The sequence below is a fragment of the Protopterus annectens genome, chromosome 2.part0 (assembly GCF_019279795.1).
Source record: "Protopterus annectens isolate FY-2018-M chromosome 2.part0, PAN1.0, whole genome shotgun sequence".
Classification (NCBI taxonomy): domain Eukaryota; kingdom Metazoa; phylum Chordata; order Ceratodontiformes; family Protopteridae; genus Protopterus; species Protopterus annectens.
The window spans coordinates 228624282-228639850 of record NC_056728.1 but is presented as its reverse complement, the minus strand read 5'-3'; the positions used below and the strand labels follow the sequence as shown (position 1 = coordinate 228639850).

The 15569-nt window shown below is 43.8% G+C and overlaps 1 protein-coding gene across 1 annotated transcript in view; it reads right to left on the bottom strand.

Moving 5' to 3' along the window:
* The window catches only part of LCMT2 (leucine carboxyl methyltransferase 2), an 859935-nt gene that overhangs the window by 126189 nt on the left and 718177 nt on the right, over nucleotides 1-15569 (bottom strand). Inside the window, exon 12 of the mRNA XM_044060683.1 lies at nucleotides 9912-10099. Coding sequence (XP_043916618.1) covers nucleotides 9912-10099 — 188 coding nt within the window. The remainder of the gene's footprint in view (nucleotides 1-9911; nucleotides 10100-15569) is intronic.

Sequence of the window (15569 nt, the reverse complement as noted above, 5' to 3'; positions counted from 1 at the left end):
GACAGACTTTTCTCCACTCCATCCTCTAATTTTTGCAGTTTTATCAGCTCATCTGAATAGCTAGTTAAAGCTGCTGCTTTTTTGTTTTGCTGGAAACAGACATTGAAAAAGCTTTAGTGGTTGAGAGTGGGTATGTGTGCACACGCATGTACATATAACAATAGCAAAGTTATGTTTGTAACCTATACCTGCCTTATCACAGGTGCTGAAAGAATGGGGAACATAACTGTTATTCTCAGAACAAGAATTTGAGTACAGCTAAGGGAATATATAGTAATTCCAAGGCTGTGGAATCTCAGAATATTCCACTACTCTCAGACACAACAATATTAAAACTAATAAATATATACAGTAATAGGGATGTGAGGTGCAGGGACGGGAGCTTCCCTGCAAAAATGCTTTAAAAGTATAACAATGAGGTTCAGCATTCACTTTTTTTTGGTCCTCTCAAATCACATTGTTACAGTCCCATTCCTCAGTACCAAATGTCCATGCTGGGTCTACCAGCTTCTCCCCCCTTACTCTGTTTTTGCTGGTGGGGCTGGCTGTGGATCCTGAGAGTGCCCTGGGGCCTTGGCTCATCTGTGCATCTGTTTTATTTTTTTTAATGACCTACCCACTTCCCTTTCCCCACTCACCATGCTCATTTATATCTGAGGGCAGCACCTCCCCTCTTTGGACCATCCCATCCTTAGGAAGCATATAAATGAGCGCCCTACCACCTGGGATGGGTGTCCTTCCCTGTGCTACATTTGTCGCCCAAGCCACTAATTAAACTCAGATCGACTGGGCCGCAGTTAAGGCTTTATCCCTTTATGTTGCTAGAGCTGCAGCTTTAACTTTTTTTAAATAGAAATGCAGTTTAACTTCTAAAGTGTCAAGACTCACTTCTGAACTCCAGAGTTTGAGTCTCACTTTGCCTACTGTGTGACTGAGCATTTCTCTTAACTGCACAGTGAACTGGGGAACTGGGTTAGACCCCTCAATGGTCTCTTCAGCTGCATGCCTAGTAATTACCTATGGATCTACAAATGTTTCAGTGCGAGGACGGTTAGTAAAACTGGAGTCTAAGCATTTCTGGTTAAAGACAAAAAATAAAAGTTAAGCAATGAGCTGAAATGCATGCAACTGTGAACATATCCCTCAGTCATACAACATGTCAAGGAGATGATTAATCACAGCTTCTTAGTGTCTGGTCCAAAGCTGTGGCAAGCTGTTTCTCAGCAAAAATTTAAGACCTGCCTAAAACTCCAGTGTTCAAAAACTGCTGAAACAATCTAGAGATTACTTAGCTTTACCATATAACAGATCTAGCCATCCTCTACAATAACAGTAACTGCTACAGAAATGTTATATTAATTTCCGTCCCATCATCCCTCCTTTCTCACAATCTCCTATCACCCCTCCTTATCCTGTTACTCAAATCTAGTGAATCACAGCTTTCACACTATTACTTATCAGCTTTATTATATCAACCTTTCTTCTCCATAACCTTCAGTCTCATGCCTCTTCATCTATTTTTTTTATCTTTCTCCTGACCTTCTCACCTCTGTTTTCCTTAATGGAATTTTGAGTCATCTGTCTTCACTGTATTTTCATTTGTATATTTAATTTATAATCATATATGTGTACATATATATATCTATATATATCTATATATATATATCTATATGTATATATATATATATATATATATATATATATATATATATATATATATATATATATATATATATATATATATATATATATATATATATATATATATATATATATATATATATATATATATATATATATATATATATATAAATATATATGTATATATATATATATATATATATATATATATATATGTATATATATATATATATATATATATATACATACATATACACACGCACACACACACACACACACACACACACACACACACACACACACACACACACACACACACACACACACACAATATTTTATGCTGTGTAATCGTTTGTGTATCTGTAGTAAATAATAAATTAAATAAATAAATAGTTGATGTATGTGTGTGACTTAGGCAAACAGAGAGAAAAAGAAGTCCTTTGTAGATTCAAACAGTAACTGCATTGCAAAGTTCAGACCTCTAATTCCATATGTGCAAAATGGGAAAAGGGGTTGAGGATGGATGGATTCAGTTGTCCCAATAATGCAGGAAAATGTTTAGGATGTAATCTCCAACACTAAACCCACTAAGAATGACACTGCTTCAGAACTATGCCACATTCCATGACTGGTAATTTCCAGATCAAATCGGCATAGTGGACCATGGCAGTCATAACCCGAAATCTAACCAAGAGAGAGGGAAAGAGCACAATCACATGAACTGGCTCCTAGACAAGCAGTCTGCTGGTCCTGATGCCAAAAAGAAGTGCAAAAAATTACTTAGAATTCTCTCAAATAACATGACATCTCTAACAGTTTATGTACAATTTAAACTATTTTTGGCACACTGAGATAATCTGCTGTCCCTTTGACCCCATATTCTCCTTCCTAATCTAAGCATCCTGTTTGCCCTCTCCCAGACCAGGACGACCCCATGAAATGAAGAAGAGTACAGTAGAGACCTATTTAACAATAGCAAGCAGGGAAGCTGGCTTAGTCCTGATGCAGTCTTATCCTTGGTGGCTTCTGGGATCTTTCCATAGGTTCATAAGTGTTTATCAGACTAATGATCACAAGGGCCTTTTTAAGCTTAGTCATGCATCCCAAATCTCTGACAAGTTTTGATACCCTTGATAAGTGTAAGCATGGGCCTGGGAGATGAACCATTTACAGGTTATCTGTGTCCATTAGAGACACAGGTGCCAAACCAGGAATGAATTTCCGGTTTCCCATCCAATTGTCCAAGTTGCACTTGAACTGGGTTAGGAAGGAACTCTGCTTCACATGGATGGGGAGCCTGTTCGATAATGGGGTAGTCTCTGGGATACATACCTATCTCTCCAGCAGGTCCTATTTATATCACAGGTAAGGTTTAAGTCTTTACAATGGGTAATTCTGGTGCTGTTTGTCTTGTGGATATGCAGGAAGTCCATCAGAGGGGGTCTGACAATGCCCTTGTATGCCAGGCATAGATCTCCCCTCAAAAGCCTGTAGGAGACAGAATACAGGGATAGGGCCTTGAGGCGGTCTGCATAGGACATTTTACTTATGCTCTGTATTCCTTTGGTGAGAAACCTCTGTGGACGTTCCAGCTGTTGGATATGCCTGGTTAGGTACATACCAAAGGGGGCACTGCACTCAGTGAGAGGTCTGATGAATGCTGAATACAGCGGAAAGTACAGTTTTGTACCTACCATAAATGTAGATGTTCGAGTGCTAATACAGCTGCAGTCATAACAGATGGGTTATCCTGCCGTCAGGCGGGTCCTCGGTCAGCCGAATTCCAAAGTCTAGGTCCGGCGTCGGTTGTCGTCGCTTCTTCCCTGACGTCAGTGCGGCAGGGGTATAAAGGAACCAGCCAACGCCATTTTCTTCAGTTTTTCTTGCCCCAGATGTCAGATGCCCCCAGAAGGAAGGCAAAACATAAACTTATGTAATAATATAATGTAATATAATCAAAGAACAGTGGTTTGCAAGCAAATACACCATAAAAGAATACCCCAATCAGGTTGTATGAGGAGGTGTTTGTCATAAGGCCTGTCCCAAGAGGGGATGGAGGGAGGGAAACCTGGATTGCAGCTGTATTAGCACTCGAACATCTACATTTATGGTAGGTACAAAACTGTACTATGTTCATCGTGCATACAGCTGCAGTCATAACAGATGGGTAGAATCCCAAAGCTAAAAAGGGGTGGCAGGCACTAAGTGGAACTAGGAGGAGCAAGGATGCCCTGCAAGACTGCTGTGGCAAAGCCAGCTCTAGATTTAGAGTATAGTGGAAGGTGATAGTGCTTGAAGAAAGTGTGCACAGAGCTCCAAGTGGCTGCTTCCAAAATATCCTTGGTAGGAACCCCCCTGAGGAAAGCTGCAGAGGTAGCTGTGGCCCTTGTGGAGTGAGATCTGATGCCTGTAGGTACAGTTTTTCCATGAAATGAATAACAAAAGCGTATGCAGTGGGCTATCCATTTTGAGATTGTCTGTTTGGAAATAGCCTTTCCTTGGGCACCTGTAGCATAGGACACAAAGAGTTGATCTGATTTTCTGAATGGCCCTGTCCTGTCCAAATAATAACAAAGTTGTCTGTGAATGTCCAAGGAATGCAGTAGTCTTTCCCCTTTGTTTTGTGGGTTAGGATAAAAGGTAGGTAAGTGGATAGTCTGATTCAAGGCTACACTGGATACTACCTTTGGCATAAAGGAAGAGTTGGTTCGTAAGGAAACTCTGTCCTGATGGAAAATGATGAAAGGTTGTACAGCCATGAGTGCTTCTAGTTCCGAAACCCTGTGTGCTGAGGTGATAGCCAGAAGGAAGGCTGTTTTCCATGACAAATATTGCAGTTCTGTTGAAGCAGCTGGCTCAAATGGAGGCAGGGTCAGTTTTTCTAAAATGAAGTTGAGGTCCCAAGCAGGTACTGGTGGTTTCCTTGGGGGTTTTATATTCTTAGCCCCTCTGAGGAACTGTCTTAAGAGAGGATGAGAGAATAAAGGAGGATCTGTGTTGTATTGTGCAGAAATGGCTGAAGCGTGGATCTTGATGGAGGAGAAGGAAAGTCCACTGTTTAACATCTCAGCTAGGCACTGTAATATTTGAGGTAAATTTAGTACCCAAGGATTCTGGCCCTTTTTCTGATTCCAGGCACAAAAATGTTTCCATTTGGCGGAGTAGGCTTTTCTAGTAGAAGGTCTTCTAGCCTCCAAGATGACATCCTGCACCTCCTTGGAGAGGAGGGTTTGTTGGGAAATCAAGGAATCCTCCATGCGGCTAGATTGAGGGTTTTCAGCTGACTGTGAAGAGTTTTGAAGTTGTGCTGGGTCAACAGAAGAGGTACTAGAGGCAGGATCCATGGTGGGGAATGCGTCAGGCTCCCCAGGAGGGGATACCAGTGTTGTCTTGGCCAGTCTAGAGCAATGAGAATCATCTTTGGCCTCTCTGCTCTGGCTTTTAATAGAACTTTGGGCAGCAGAGGAAGAGGTGGAAAGGCATAGACTGTCAATGTTGTCCAATTGAAAGAAAGTGCGTCCACTTTCCAGGCCTGTGGATGATAGGTCCTTGAGCAAAATTTTTTCAGTTGGTAATTTCTGTGGGTGGCAAAGAGATCTATGTCTGGCCATCCCCATGCCTGAATTATCTTTGTGAAAACTAGAGGATGCAACTTCCATTCATGTGGATCTGTCATATTTCTGCTTAGGTTGTCTGCCAGCGTGTTTTCCTTCCCTGGCAGGAATTGTGCTTGAAGTTGGATTTGCAACTCCAGAGCCGTGTTCCAAAGGGACATGGCTAGTCTGCACAGGGGGTATGAATGAGTTCCTCCCTGTTTGTTTATGTACCACATCACTGTGGTGTTATCTGTCCTTATCAATAGCTGGCCTGGATGTAGTAGGTCTTTGAAGGCCATAATAGCATTTTGTACTGCTAGCATTTCCTTTTGATTGATGTGCAGGTGCTTCTCTTTTTGGGACCATTTGCCCTGAATGCACTGATCTGTCATGTGCACCCCCCAGGCGTAGTCCGAGGCATCTGTTGCGATGATTTGATTTGCTTGAGGCATGCAGAAGTGGAGATCTATGTTTCTTTGGCATGCTTGAGCCCACCACCGAAATTCCTTTTGAAGACATGGAATGAGTGGTATAATTGTTTCCAAACTGTGGCTGTGCTGAGACCATAAGTTTTTTAGGTACCATTGAAGTTTCCTCATATGCAGCTTTGCACATGGGATCAGCAGGATGCAAGATGCCATGAATCCCAGAGCCTGCAGGACTTTCCTTGCAGTCAGCCTGGTGAAGGTTGCCATTTTTCTGAAGTATTGAGATAGTTGCTCTTGCTTCTCTGGCATGAGGTAGGCCATCTGGGTGTTTGTATTCAAGCTGGCACCCAGGAAAATTATTGATTGAGAGGGTATTAGTTTTGATTTCTTTTTGTTGACTGTGTATCCCAGAAAGTTCAACAATTTTATTACAAACGCCTGGTGTTTCAGAAGTATGTGCTTGCTGTCCACTTGGATCAGGCAGTCGTCCAGATATGGGTATATTTGTATTCCTTGAAGTCTGCAGAAGGCAATTACTGATGCCAGGCATTTCGTAAACACTCTGGGCGCAGTAGATAAGCCAAAGGGCAATGCAGAGAATTGATAATGGGTTCAACCTGCAAGAAATCTGAGGTATCTTCTGCAATCTTGTCTGATAGGGACATGCAGGTATGCCTCCTTGAGGTACAATGTTACCAGCCAAGACTCCTTGCCCAGCACGGGAAGAAGCTGCTGTAATGTGAGCATCTTGAATTTTGGTACGAGTAAATATGTGTTTAGGATGGATAGGTCCAAAATAGGTCTCCAATCTTTGTCCTTCCTTGGTACCAGAAATAGTCTGGAATAAAAACCTTGACCTTATTCTTTTGCAGGTACCTCTTGAATAGCTTTCATGTCCATGAGAGCTGAAATTTGTTTTTGTGCCTCTGTCCTTTGATTTTGTGGCAGGTTTGGCATGCCTCTCATTTTTGGAAGGGTGTGAAAGTGGAATCTGTAACCTCTGTCTATAATGTCCAGGATCCATTTGTCTTTTGTGACAATATGCCAATTTTTTGAAAATAATGCCAGTTTTCCGCCTAAAGGTGCTGCCATTAAAGCTTTGCTTGGCATGCAAAGGGGAAAGTCATTGTGTCTACTTTCTGAATGACTGTGATCTATCCTCTCCACCTCTTGGTGTAGGTGCTTGCCACTGTCTGGCTCTAAATGATCCTTGAGATTGCCCTCTACCCCTCGGGCGCCTGTATCTACCTCTATGAGATCTGTCCATGGCTGGAAAGGACCAATTTTTTTGAAGGCCAGTTTCTTCTGAAACGTGGAGGTTGTACCTGTAGGAAATCTTTCACTGTTTGCATTGATCTTGCCTTTTCCTCCATTTTCTTTCGTACCTCCTCAGCTTTAACACCAAACAATACATCTTTTTGAAGAGGTGCATCTAGTAATTTAGCTTTGACATGCTCTGGTAAGGTTTGCTCTTTGAGCCAAGCATGTCTACGTATGACAGACCCTGTAACAGCAGCTCTACATGAGGCCTCTAAAGCATCAAAACCACATTGCAAGGTATGTTTACCCACTTGCTCTGCATTATGCAACAAATCCTGCAACTCCTTTAAGTCTGGTTGTTCAGGTTGTGCCACTTTGCTTTTCAACTGAGATAACAAAAACTGTTGATACTTTAACATATGGAAGTGACAATTTAATGCCCTCATGGTTAAAGTGGCCAAGGTGTATACCTTTTTCCCCCACCTTTCTAAAGCTCTGGAATCTCTCTCTGAAGGTAATGGGTTTTTGGCAGTAGAGGCCTTAATTCCCTTGGGACCCTGTGAAATAGTTTCTGGGTCAGCAGTATGGCTTTTGTACAGGAATTGGTGTGACTCAGGAACCCGGTAATACCTGTCAAGTTTAACAGGAGCTGGAGGTAAAGAATCTGGGTTGAGGCTGGCTTCTGTGTACACATCATCTAAAATATCCAAGACAGGAGGGATAGCCAGAGGCCTGTGCTGAAGAAGCAAGAGAAAATCCCTGAGCCTTTTCTTGGAATCTGAGTAATCTTGGCCTTCCCAAAAGAATAGTCCTCGGGGGGGGGGGGGGGACCGAGGGAATGGACTCCTCAGCATCAGAATCTTCAAAAGGGGAATATGAATATTCCTGGTCCTCAGAATGTTCTGAGGTAATAGAGGCTTGGTCTGAGGAAGGGTAGTCTTCCTCCAATCTGGGCCTTTTGTCCGAGGGGGGTTGAGAACCCCTGATAAGAGTAATCAAATCCTCAGCCATTTTGAGCATCTGTTTTTTAGGCATGGGGCCTTGAGAGGGGCTCTGTGGAGCTTGTCCTTTAGTTTTCATGGCTGCTTTAGATTTTGTGAAAGCCTTAATGGAAAAAGAGGAAGGCCTGAAGACACCTTGAGAGGTGACAGGCCTGTCTAAAGTCTGAGTTTGTCCGCCAAGAGTGGCATCAGTATCTGTAGTCGGAGTGGGAGCCGAGGAGCCTGTGACCTCGGGCACAGAAGGCACCACTAAAGAAGCGTCATCGGTACTCAGGGGCTGCGTAGGCGCCTCGCTGAGAACCGGAGCACCTGTAGCCGGCTTTAGCATGGCATCGGTAGAAGTCGCGGACCTCGTATGTCGGTCCTTATCTTTGCGTCTTTTACTCAAAACTGGAGTCAGAATATCCGACGACATAATGTAATTAAATTTTTTACCAAAATAGTGTTGGGCGAACCCCGCCCGACGCTTAATAGTGAGTTTGTTGAATCTAGCACAAAAACGACAGGCTGAGACGTCGTGGTCTGGGCCTAAGCAAGGAATGCAGAAGGAATGGAAATCCTTATGCGGTATTTGCTTCCCACATGAAATGCAATTATTAACTTTGTCTGACATCGGTCTGAGGGAAGAAAAGTTTCCCCAACGGGGTACTTAGCTTTCAAGAAGACTTCGGCTGAAAAATTTTCTTTAATCTCAGGAGCTGGCTGACCGGCACTTGCGAACTGCTTCTGCTTCGGGCACCGCGCGGCAAGAAAGACTGAAGAAAATGGCGTTGGCTGGTTCCTTTATACCCCTGCCGCACTGACGTCAGGGAAGAAGCAACGACAACCGACACCGGACCTAGACTTTGGAATTCGGCCGACCGAGGACCCGCCTGACGGCAGGATAACCCATCTGTTATGACTGCAGCTGTATGCACGATGAACATCAATGACTTCCTTGGACTTAGATGCCATACCTTTGTTTATAAGCTGCCCAATATAGAATGATTTCCTCACAACTGTAGACGTATGATGGTCAAAGGCTAAATTACTATCTATGTGTGTCCCTAAGTATCTTACTACTGGGTCAACTCTAAGGGGTGTGTTGTCAATATGATAGTTACCAAGGATGGATGACTTCCCAAAGGATACTATTATGCATTTCTTGGCATTTAGCTTTAGTCCATGGCTGTGACACCAGTTGTTTGTCTGTGTCAGCCCCTCCTGGAGAACATTTGTGTCAGTGAGAGATTCAATGATAGCTATTAATATGCAAATTTAGTGAGCCAGACACTACTGACATTGGCCTTGACCTCTGAGAAGTAAATTCTATATTTTAATGTCTGTTTTATGTCTCCTCATTTCACTGCAGTGACCAACATCTTTGAAACTGGGTACAAAACAATGGATAAGAATTTAATTTCCTCTTTTCTTCTTTATATCACCTTTAAGCGCTGCATTTTAATGTACCTGTTTCTTGAAATTACAGCACTGCTTATGAGCTCTTATCTTATCTTCCTGATCATCTTATCCTGTATGCCCCAAAAGCAGTTTCACAAGCTAACCTGGTATAGCATGTATGCTTTGGCCAGGACCTACATGTTCTTCACTGCATTGGGAGAGGGTACACAGCATATTAGAATGACTAGTGTGGAAAGCTTTGGTGTGGGGTATGCTAAACAAGATCCCACTATCTCTGGTTTATTCGCTAGGTATGTAAAGGTCTACAGAAAGCTATTAACTATTAACTTATAAAAGGGAAGCAGCTTTTTTTTCTTTCTTTCAAAAATGTTAGAAAAAAAGGAGTAAAGGACTGAAACTCAAACTGCATTCCCAATTTCTAGTTACATTTCAAATTTAATAAGAGTGTTAACAGGATCAGTTCTTAAAACTGCCACTTTCTTTAGAACACAGTTATCCCAGATTTAGCAGTAGTTTTTTCCCCTATTTCAACACTGCTCTTCTGCTATGCTCACTCTTTTTGTAGGCCTCTATTTTCTACTTACCGTGGAACAATAGCTGGATGACACTGGAATTTCTGCCATCTGAACCCACTGTCAGTAGGCTGGATTTGGTAGATGCATCCCAGAGGCATTGTTCCTTTTCCTAGACCACAAGCGACTATGATGCTATCATTCCAGCAGGTGGCAGTGTGGGAATGACGTCCTTCTGGGTAAGGCCCTTCAACTGGTATCTGGAAGCAGACAGAATGATAACTTATAATCACCAACTACACAAAAAAAACAGTTAATGAAATGCCCAACATACAGTCACTTTTGAACTAAAGGTACAAAATCAGAACTGTAGTCTGGAACTTCCTCTTCCACAAATTAAAACGTGATACAACAGTTTAGTCAACTGCACAAAGTTTCAAGATAAGAATGAGCATCTGCCTTAGAGAGGAAATGCAGGTGAATAAACATTTTTGTATTTATCTGACTTAACAATTTAAAGTTTCCAAATGGGTCAGTGTACATAATTTAATATTTATTTGCATATGGTTTGAGTGAGTTTGTCACATACTTTGTCTTAAATTACTAATTTTAATTTAATTTCTGTTAATTCTGTGATTACTGATTTCGATTTACTGCAGCACAAACATCTCGTTCAGAGTACTAAAAGCTGTGTATATATAAAGGTAACGCAGTATTGGAGAGTTGTGCTCTTTATGTCAAAACTGGATGATCTGCTTACTATTATTAACAGTAAATCTAGACTTACTGAAGATGATTGTACTTGTAACAACAGTTTTCCAAGCCATGATAACTGCACAACTTGGAAAAAAAGAAGTTATGTACTTACCATAATGTTCCATGTGAGTTGTTCTTCTCGCCTTCATTATTACTGATGGTTCGGAGCCGATACTCGGCTCCGAGTCGGCCAATTTGCAAAGCTCGAGGTCTCCAACAGCTCGAGTCTAAAGCCCTATCCCAAAATGCACCATTACATTCCCCAGATCTTGTTTGCTGCCATTGTGAGAGGAAACTCCTCAGGAAAACTAAAACCAAGATAGAACCTCTCAAACTTCCAGACATAGGAAGAGGGTAGGTGGGGGGGGGTCGTAATAATGAAGGCGAGAAGAGCAACTCACATGGAACGTTATGGTAAGTACATAACTTCTTTATGTGAAGTTGTTCAGTCTCACCTTCATTCTTACTGATGGGTAGCATCCCCAGCACCACAATCTTGGGTGGCTCACAGGAGTACCTGCTTCAGGACAGGAGACCCAAATGAAGCTCTGTCCCTAGAGGCCTTGTCCACTTTGTAGTGAGATATAAAGGTATGTGGATTTGACCAGGTGGCAGCTGCACAAATTGAATCAATAGGTAACCTGGTCAAGAAGGCTGCAGAAGCAGAAACCACTCTTGTAGAATGAGACTTGACTTTGTTATGTAATGCAATACCCGCTTCACTGTAGATAAATGATATACAATTAGAGAGCCATTTCGACAAGGTAGATTTGGAGACAGGTGCACCTTTTTTAGAATCCGAGAAGGAGACAAGCAGCTGATCAGCCCTTCTGTGATCTTCTGCCCTGTGCAAATAGAAGCAAAGTTGTCTATGGACGTCCAGTTTGTGAAGCATATATTCCAACTCACTGGAATGATTGGGAAAGAAAACAGGTAATTCAATCGTCTGATTTAGTGTGAATTCTGAACACACTTTAGGTAAGAACGATGGATTCATCCTGAGGGAAACCTTATCTTTGTGAAATATTAAATATGGCTGCTTAATAGAAAGGGCCTGCAATTCCGAAATTCTGCATGCTGATGTAATAGCCACCAAGAAAATGGTCTTCCAAGAAATATATTTCAGTTCACAAGAAGAGGCAGGTTCAAATGGTGGAAGAATAATTTTGGACAGGATTGGGTTTAAGTTCCACGGAGTAGAAGGAGATCTGATTGGTGGTTTTAAGTGCATTGTACCTTTCAAAAAAGCCTTAGCCAGCTTATTAGACATAATACCATTTTCAGATGCACCTATATGAAAATTGGAAATAGCAGCCAGTTGGACTCGAATGGTTGCTGCTGCAGCCCCTTCACGGAACAGTTTCGTTAGAAATTCCAAAATATCTGAAATGGACGCCAGAAAGGGGTCAATGTTACTCTGCTGTGCCCAGATGGAAAACCTTTTCCACTTACTGAGGTAAAGTTTCTTGGCTGAAGATTTGTGAGATGACAAGAGAATATGTCGACCCTCTTCTGATAAATTCTGGAATCTGGCTATTCTGGGAATTGGAGCAGCCAAGCTGTCAGTTTGATGGACTGAAGTGAAAGGTGAAGAGCTCCTGACGAGTGGGTCAACAGATCTGGCCCTGGGTCCAGGATCCAAGGCTCCTCCAGTAGATGAGGCTTCAGGAAGGGGAACCAAATTTGACGAGGCTAATATGGGGCTATTAAGAGAAGTGTCCTGCCCAGAAAACTGGCTTTCCACAATACTTTGGGAATCAGTGGAAAGGGAGGGAAAGTATATAGGAGTCCCGGAGGCCAATTGTGGAAGAGTGCGTCCCTCGGGGGTTGTCCCTGTTGAGGGATCAGGGCAAAGTAGTTGCTGTGCTTGGTGCTTGTGGGGGTGGCAAAAAGGCTGCAGCAAGAATGGCCCCATCTGCGGAAAATCATTTCCGCTATTTCGTTCTTGAGAGACCACTCGTGAGGCAACAGAATAGCTCTGCTGAGTCTGTCCGCTATCACGTTGGATTTCCTCGGAATGTGCGTTGCTATCAGAAAACGCTGGGTGGACTCTGCCCATTTCCATAATCTTAGAGCCTCTCGACACAGGGGGTAAGATTTGGTTCCTCCTTGTTTATGTAACATACTATGGACATGTTGTCTGACTGGATTGCAATTGTGCCTAGGGGAAGAGAGTCTTGAAAGGATTGCAACGCTAAAAGAACCGCTCTCATCTCCAGGACGTTTATGTGCAAGTGAGCCTCGTGAGCCTGCCTTGTACCTTGGGCTGTCTGTCCCTGATAATGACCCCCCCCCCCACCTGATCAGGGAGGTGTCTGTGGTTACTGTTGCAACTGTAGTGGGGAGGACAAATGGACGTTCCATAGTCACCATCTCGGATGTCAGCCACCACCGAAGATCGTCCTTGCAAGAGTTGGTAATCAGAACTGGGTGATTCATCGGTAAATCCTGAAACATTCACTGTGTGAATAGCAGCCACTGAAAAATGTGCATGTCAGATCAGGCAAGGGGTATTGCAATAATCGCTGCTGCCATAGTGCCAAGCAGCTTGAGAATCTGTGATGCTGGTGCTTTTTGTCTTGACAGGAGATCCACAATTTGTTGAAGGGTAATCACTCTTTCGGGAGGGAGCTTCAGGTACATGCTGACCGTGTCGAAGTCTGCTCCTATAAAGACTGTATGCTGCGATGGCAATAAAGCAGACTTTTCTGAATTTATCATAATACCCAGCTGTAAGCATAGATCTATGGTAGCATCCCTTACCCGAATAAGTTGATGCCTGGCAGGGGTGGTAAGGAGCCTGTCATCCAAGTAAGGAAACACCCGGATTCCTAAATGTCTCAAGTGAGTCATGACCACTGGCATACATTTCCTGAACACTCTGGGGACTGTAGTGAGACCAAAGGGCAGGGGCCTTAAACTGGAAGTGACTGGCTCCCAGCCTGAAGCACAGATGATCCCTGGATGGACTGGCCATTTTGATATGGTAGTACGCATCTTGAAGATCTACAGAGCACATCCAAATGTCCCCCCTAAGAACAGGAGAATGGACTTGAAGCATGACCATCCGGAGCTTCGTCTTTACCACATATTTGTTGAGTCTGATGAAGTCCAAAATAGGTCTCCAGTCCCCTGTCTTCTTTGGTACCAAAAAGAATCTTGAGTAAGTTCCGGATCCTTGCTGGTCTGCTGGGACTGGCTGGATGGATCTTTTTTGCAATAGTTTTTGGACCTCTATGGATGCAACATCCTGTAGACTGGGTGGAATGTCTGGGATTCCTTTTGTTGGTCTAGGTTGTGAGAAAAAGGAGACGGAATATCCTCTGGATATGACGTTTTTTACCCATCAGTCTTCTGAGATTTTTAGCCAGGTGTCTAGGTACAAAGACAAACATCCCCTGACTGCCTCCAGAGCAGGACAGTCAGGCCTCCTTTCAGGAGTGCTGAAAAGGCTTCCCAAGGAACTGATCCATGTCACCATGGTTCTGCGGACCCCCTCTACTGCGTAGGCATTGTCTTCCACCATTGCCTCTCTCTCTGCCCCTGGAAAGGCTCCTTGGGTCTTACGGAACCACATTCTCTCCCCGTTGACCTTTGGGATAAGGTCTAGCAGGGGTAGAGAAATGGATTTCTACAGCAGATAGAGTCTTACCGTCTTGCTCACATCTGGTGAGGGTCTCTAACTTTTGGTCCAAATAAGGAAGAACCATCGAAGGGGGCATTCACAAACAGCGACTTAAAAGGTTCAGCAAAAGAACATAAGAGCATCCAGGAATGTCTTCACAAAGCAATTCCTGTACCTTGAGCCCTACTTGTTCTATCAGCTGCATAAGACACGAGGTGCATGGAAGAGTTTACAATGGAGTTGAGGGTAGCAAGCTGAGACGTCACCTTGTCCGCTGCAGAATCGGCTACTGCACCTTGGAGAGTATCTCCAAGCTCCTTCAAGAGATCTCTCTGAAGCCTTGTGAAGTGGGTTAGATAGTTCAATGACCGGAGGGCAAAGGTCGTAGAACTGAACATGTACTTCCCGTATCTGTCCATGATCCTAGACTCTCTATTAGGAGGATGGACAGATGTAGAAGTCTCCAACATCTCTTTTTTAGTGGCTGCCACCACCACCATAGCATCAACAGGTATGGGTTTGGATAAGAGGGACTTATCTTGAGGCACTGAAATGTACTTGTTGGGCCTACTAGGAACAGGCTACATAGAATCTGGTGACTCCCACGCCCTTCGAGACAAAAGATCCATCAACTCATCGAAGAGCGGAGACACCCAAGAGGTTGAGGGTAGGGACCTGAAAGCCTTCAGGAGCACCGATTCGACCTCGGTAGGGTTTAGGGACTGCCAGTCTCCCCTCTGCTTAAGGATTTCAAGGATATCCCCAAAGGAAATATCCTCAGAGGGGGACCTAGGGGACCCTTCCGATTCCTCCAAATTGGTGTCCGGCGTGATGGATTCCTGAGGGGAATCTAAATGTCTCCTCTTACATAACCTCTTACGAGGGACCTCCTTAGTGGGAATCTCTGGGGAGGTCTCGGAAAAACAGGGTTCCCCCAAAGGGTCATCCTGAGGCTCTGGGTCCCTACGCTTATGGTGAACCTGTGGTAGCGGAGAAGATGCAGGCGCCTTTCGGGAAGAAGTGGCCACATCAGAGATTGTGGAAGTCCGGAGGTACAAAGCCCTCCTCATGGCATCGAAGGCCCCATGGCTCCGATGCGAGGAAGCACCTGGGTCCGAAGCCACCGAAGACTCCTCCCGCACCAGAACTGCCAGCTCCAAACCCAAGGTAGGAGCCAAACTCATCCATGCCGAAGCCCCAAGAGGAAGAGTCAGAACCGACGTATCAGTTCGACTCCCTCCTCCAGAACCAACAGGAGAGAGCGTCAGCTCCCAGATTCCGCCGCCAGAGCCAAGGATATCAGGGTGGTCGGTACCGACAGGTCAGAAGTGTCAGCACCGGCGGTTCCA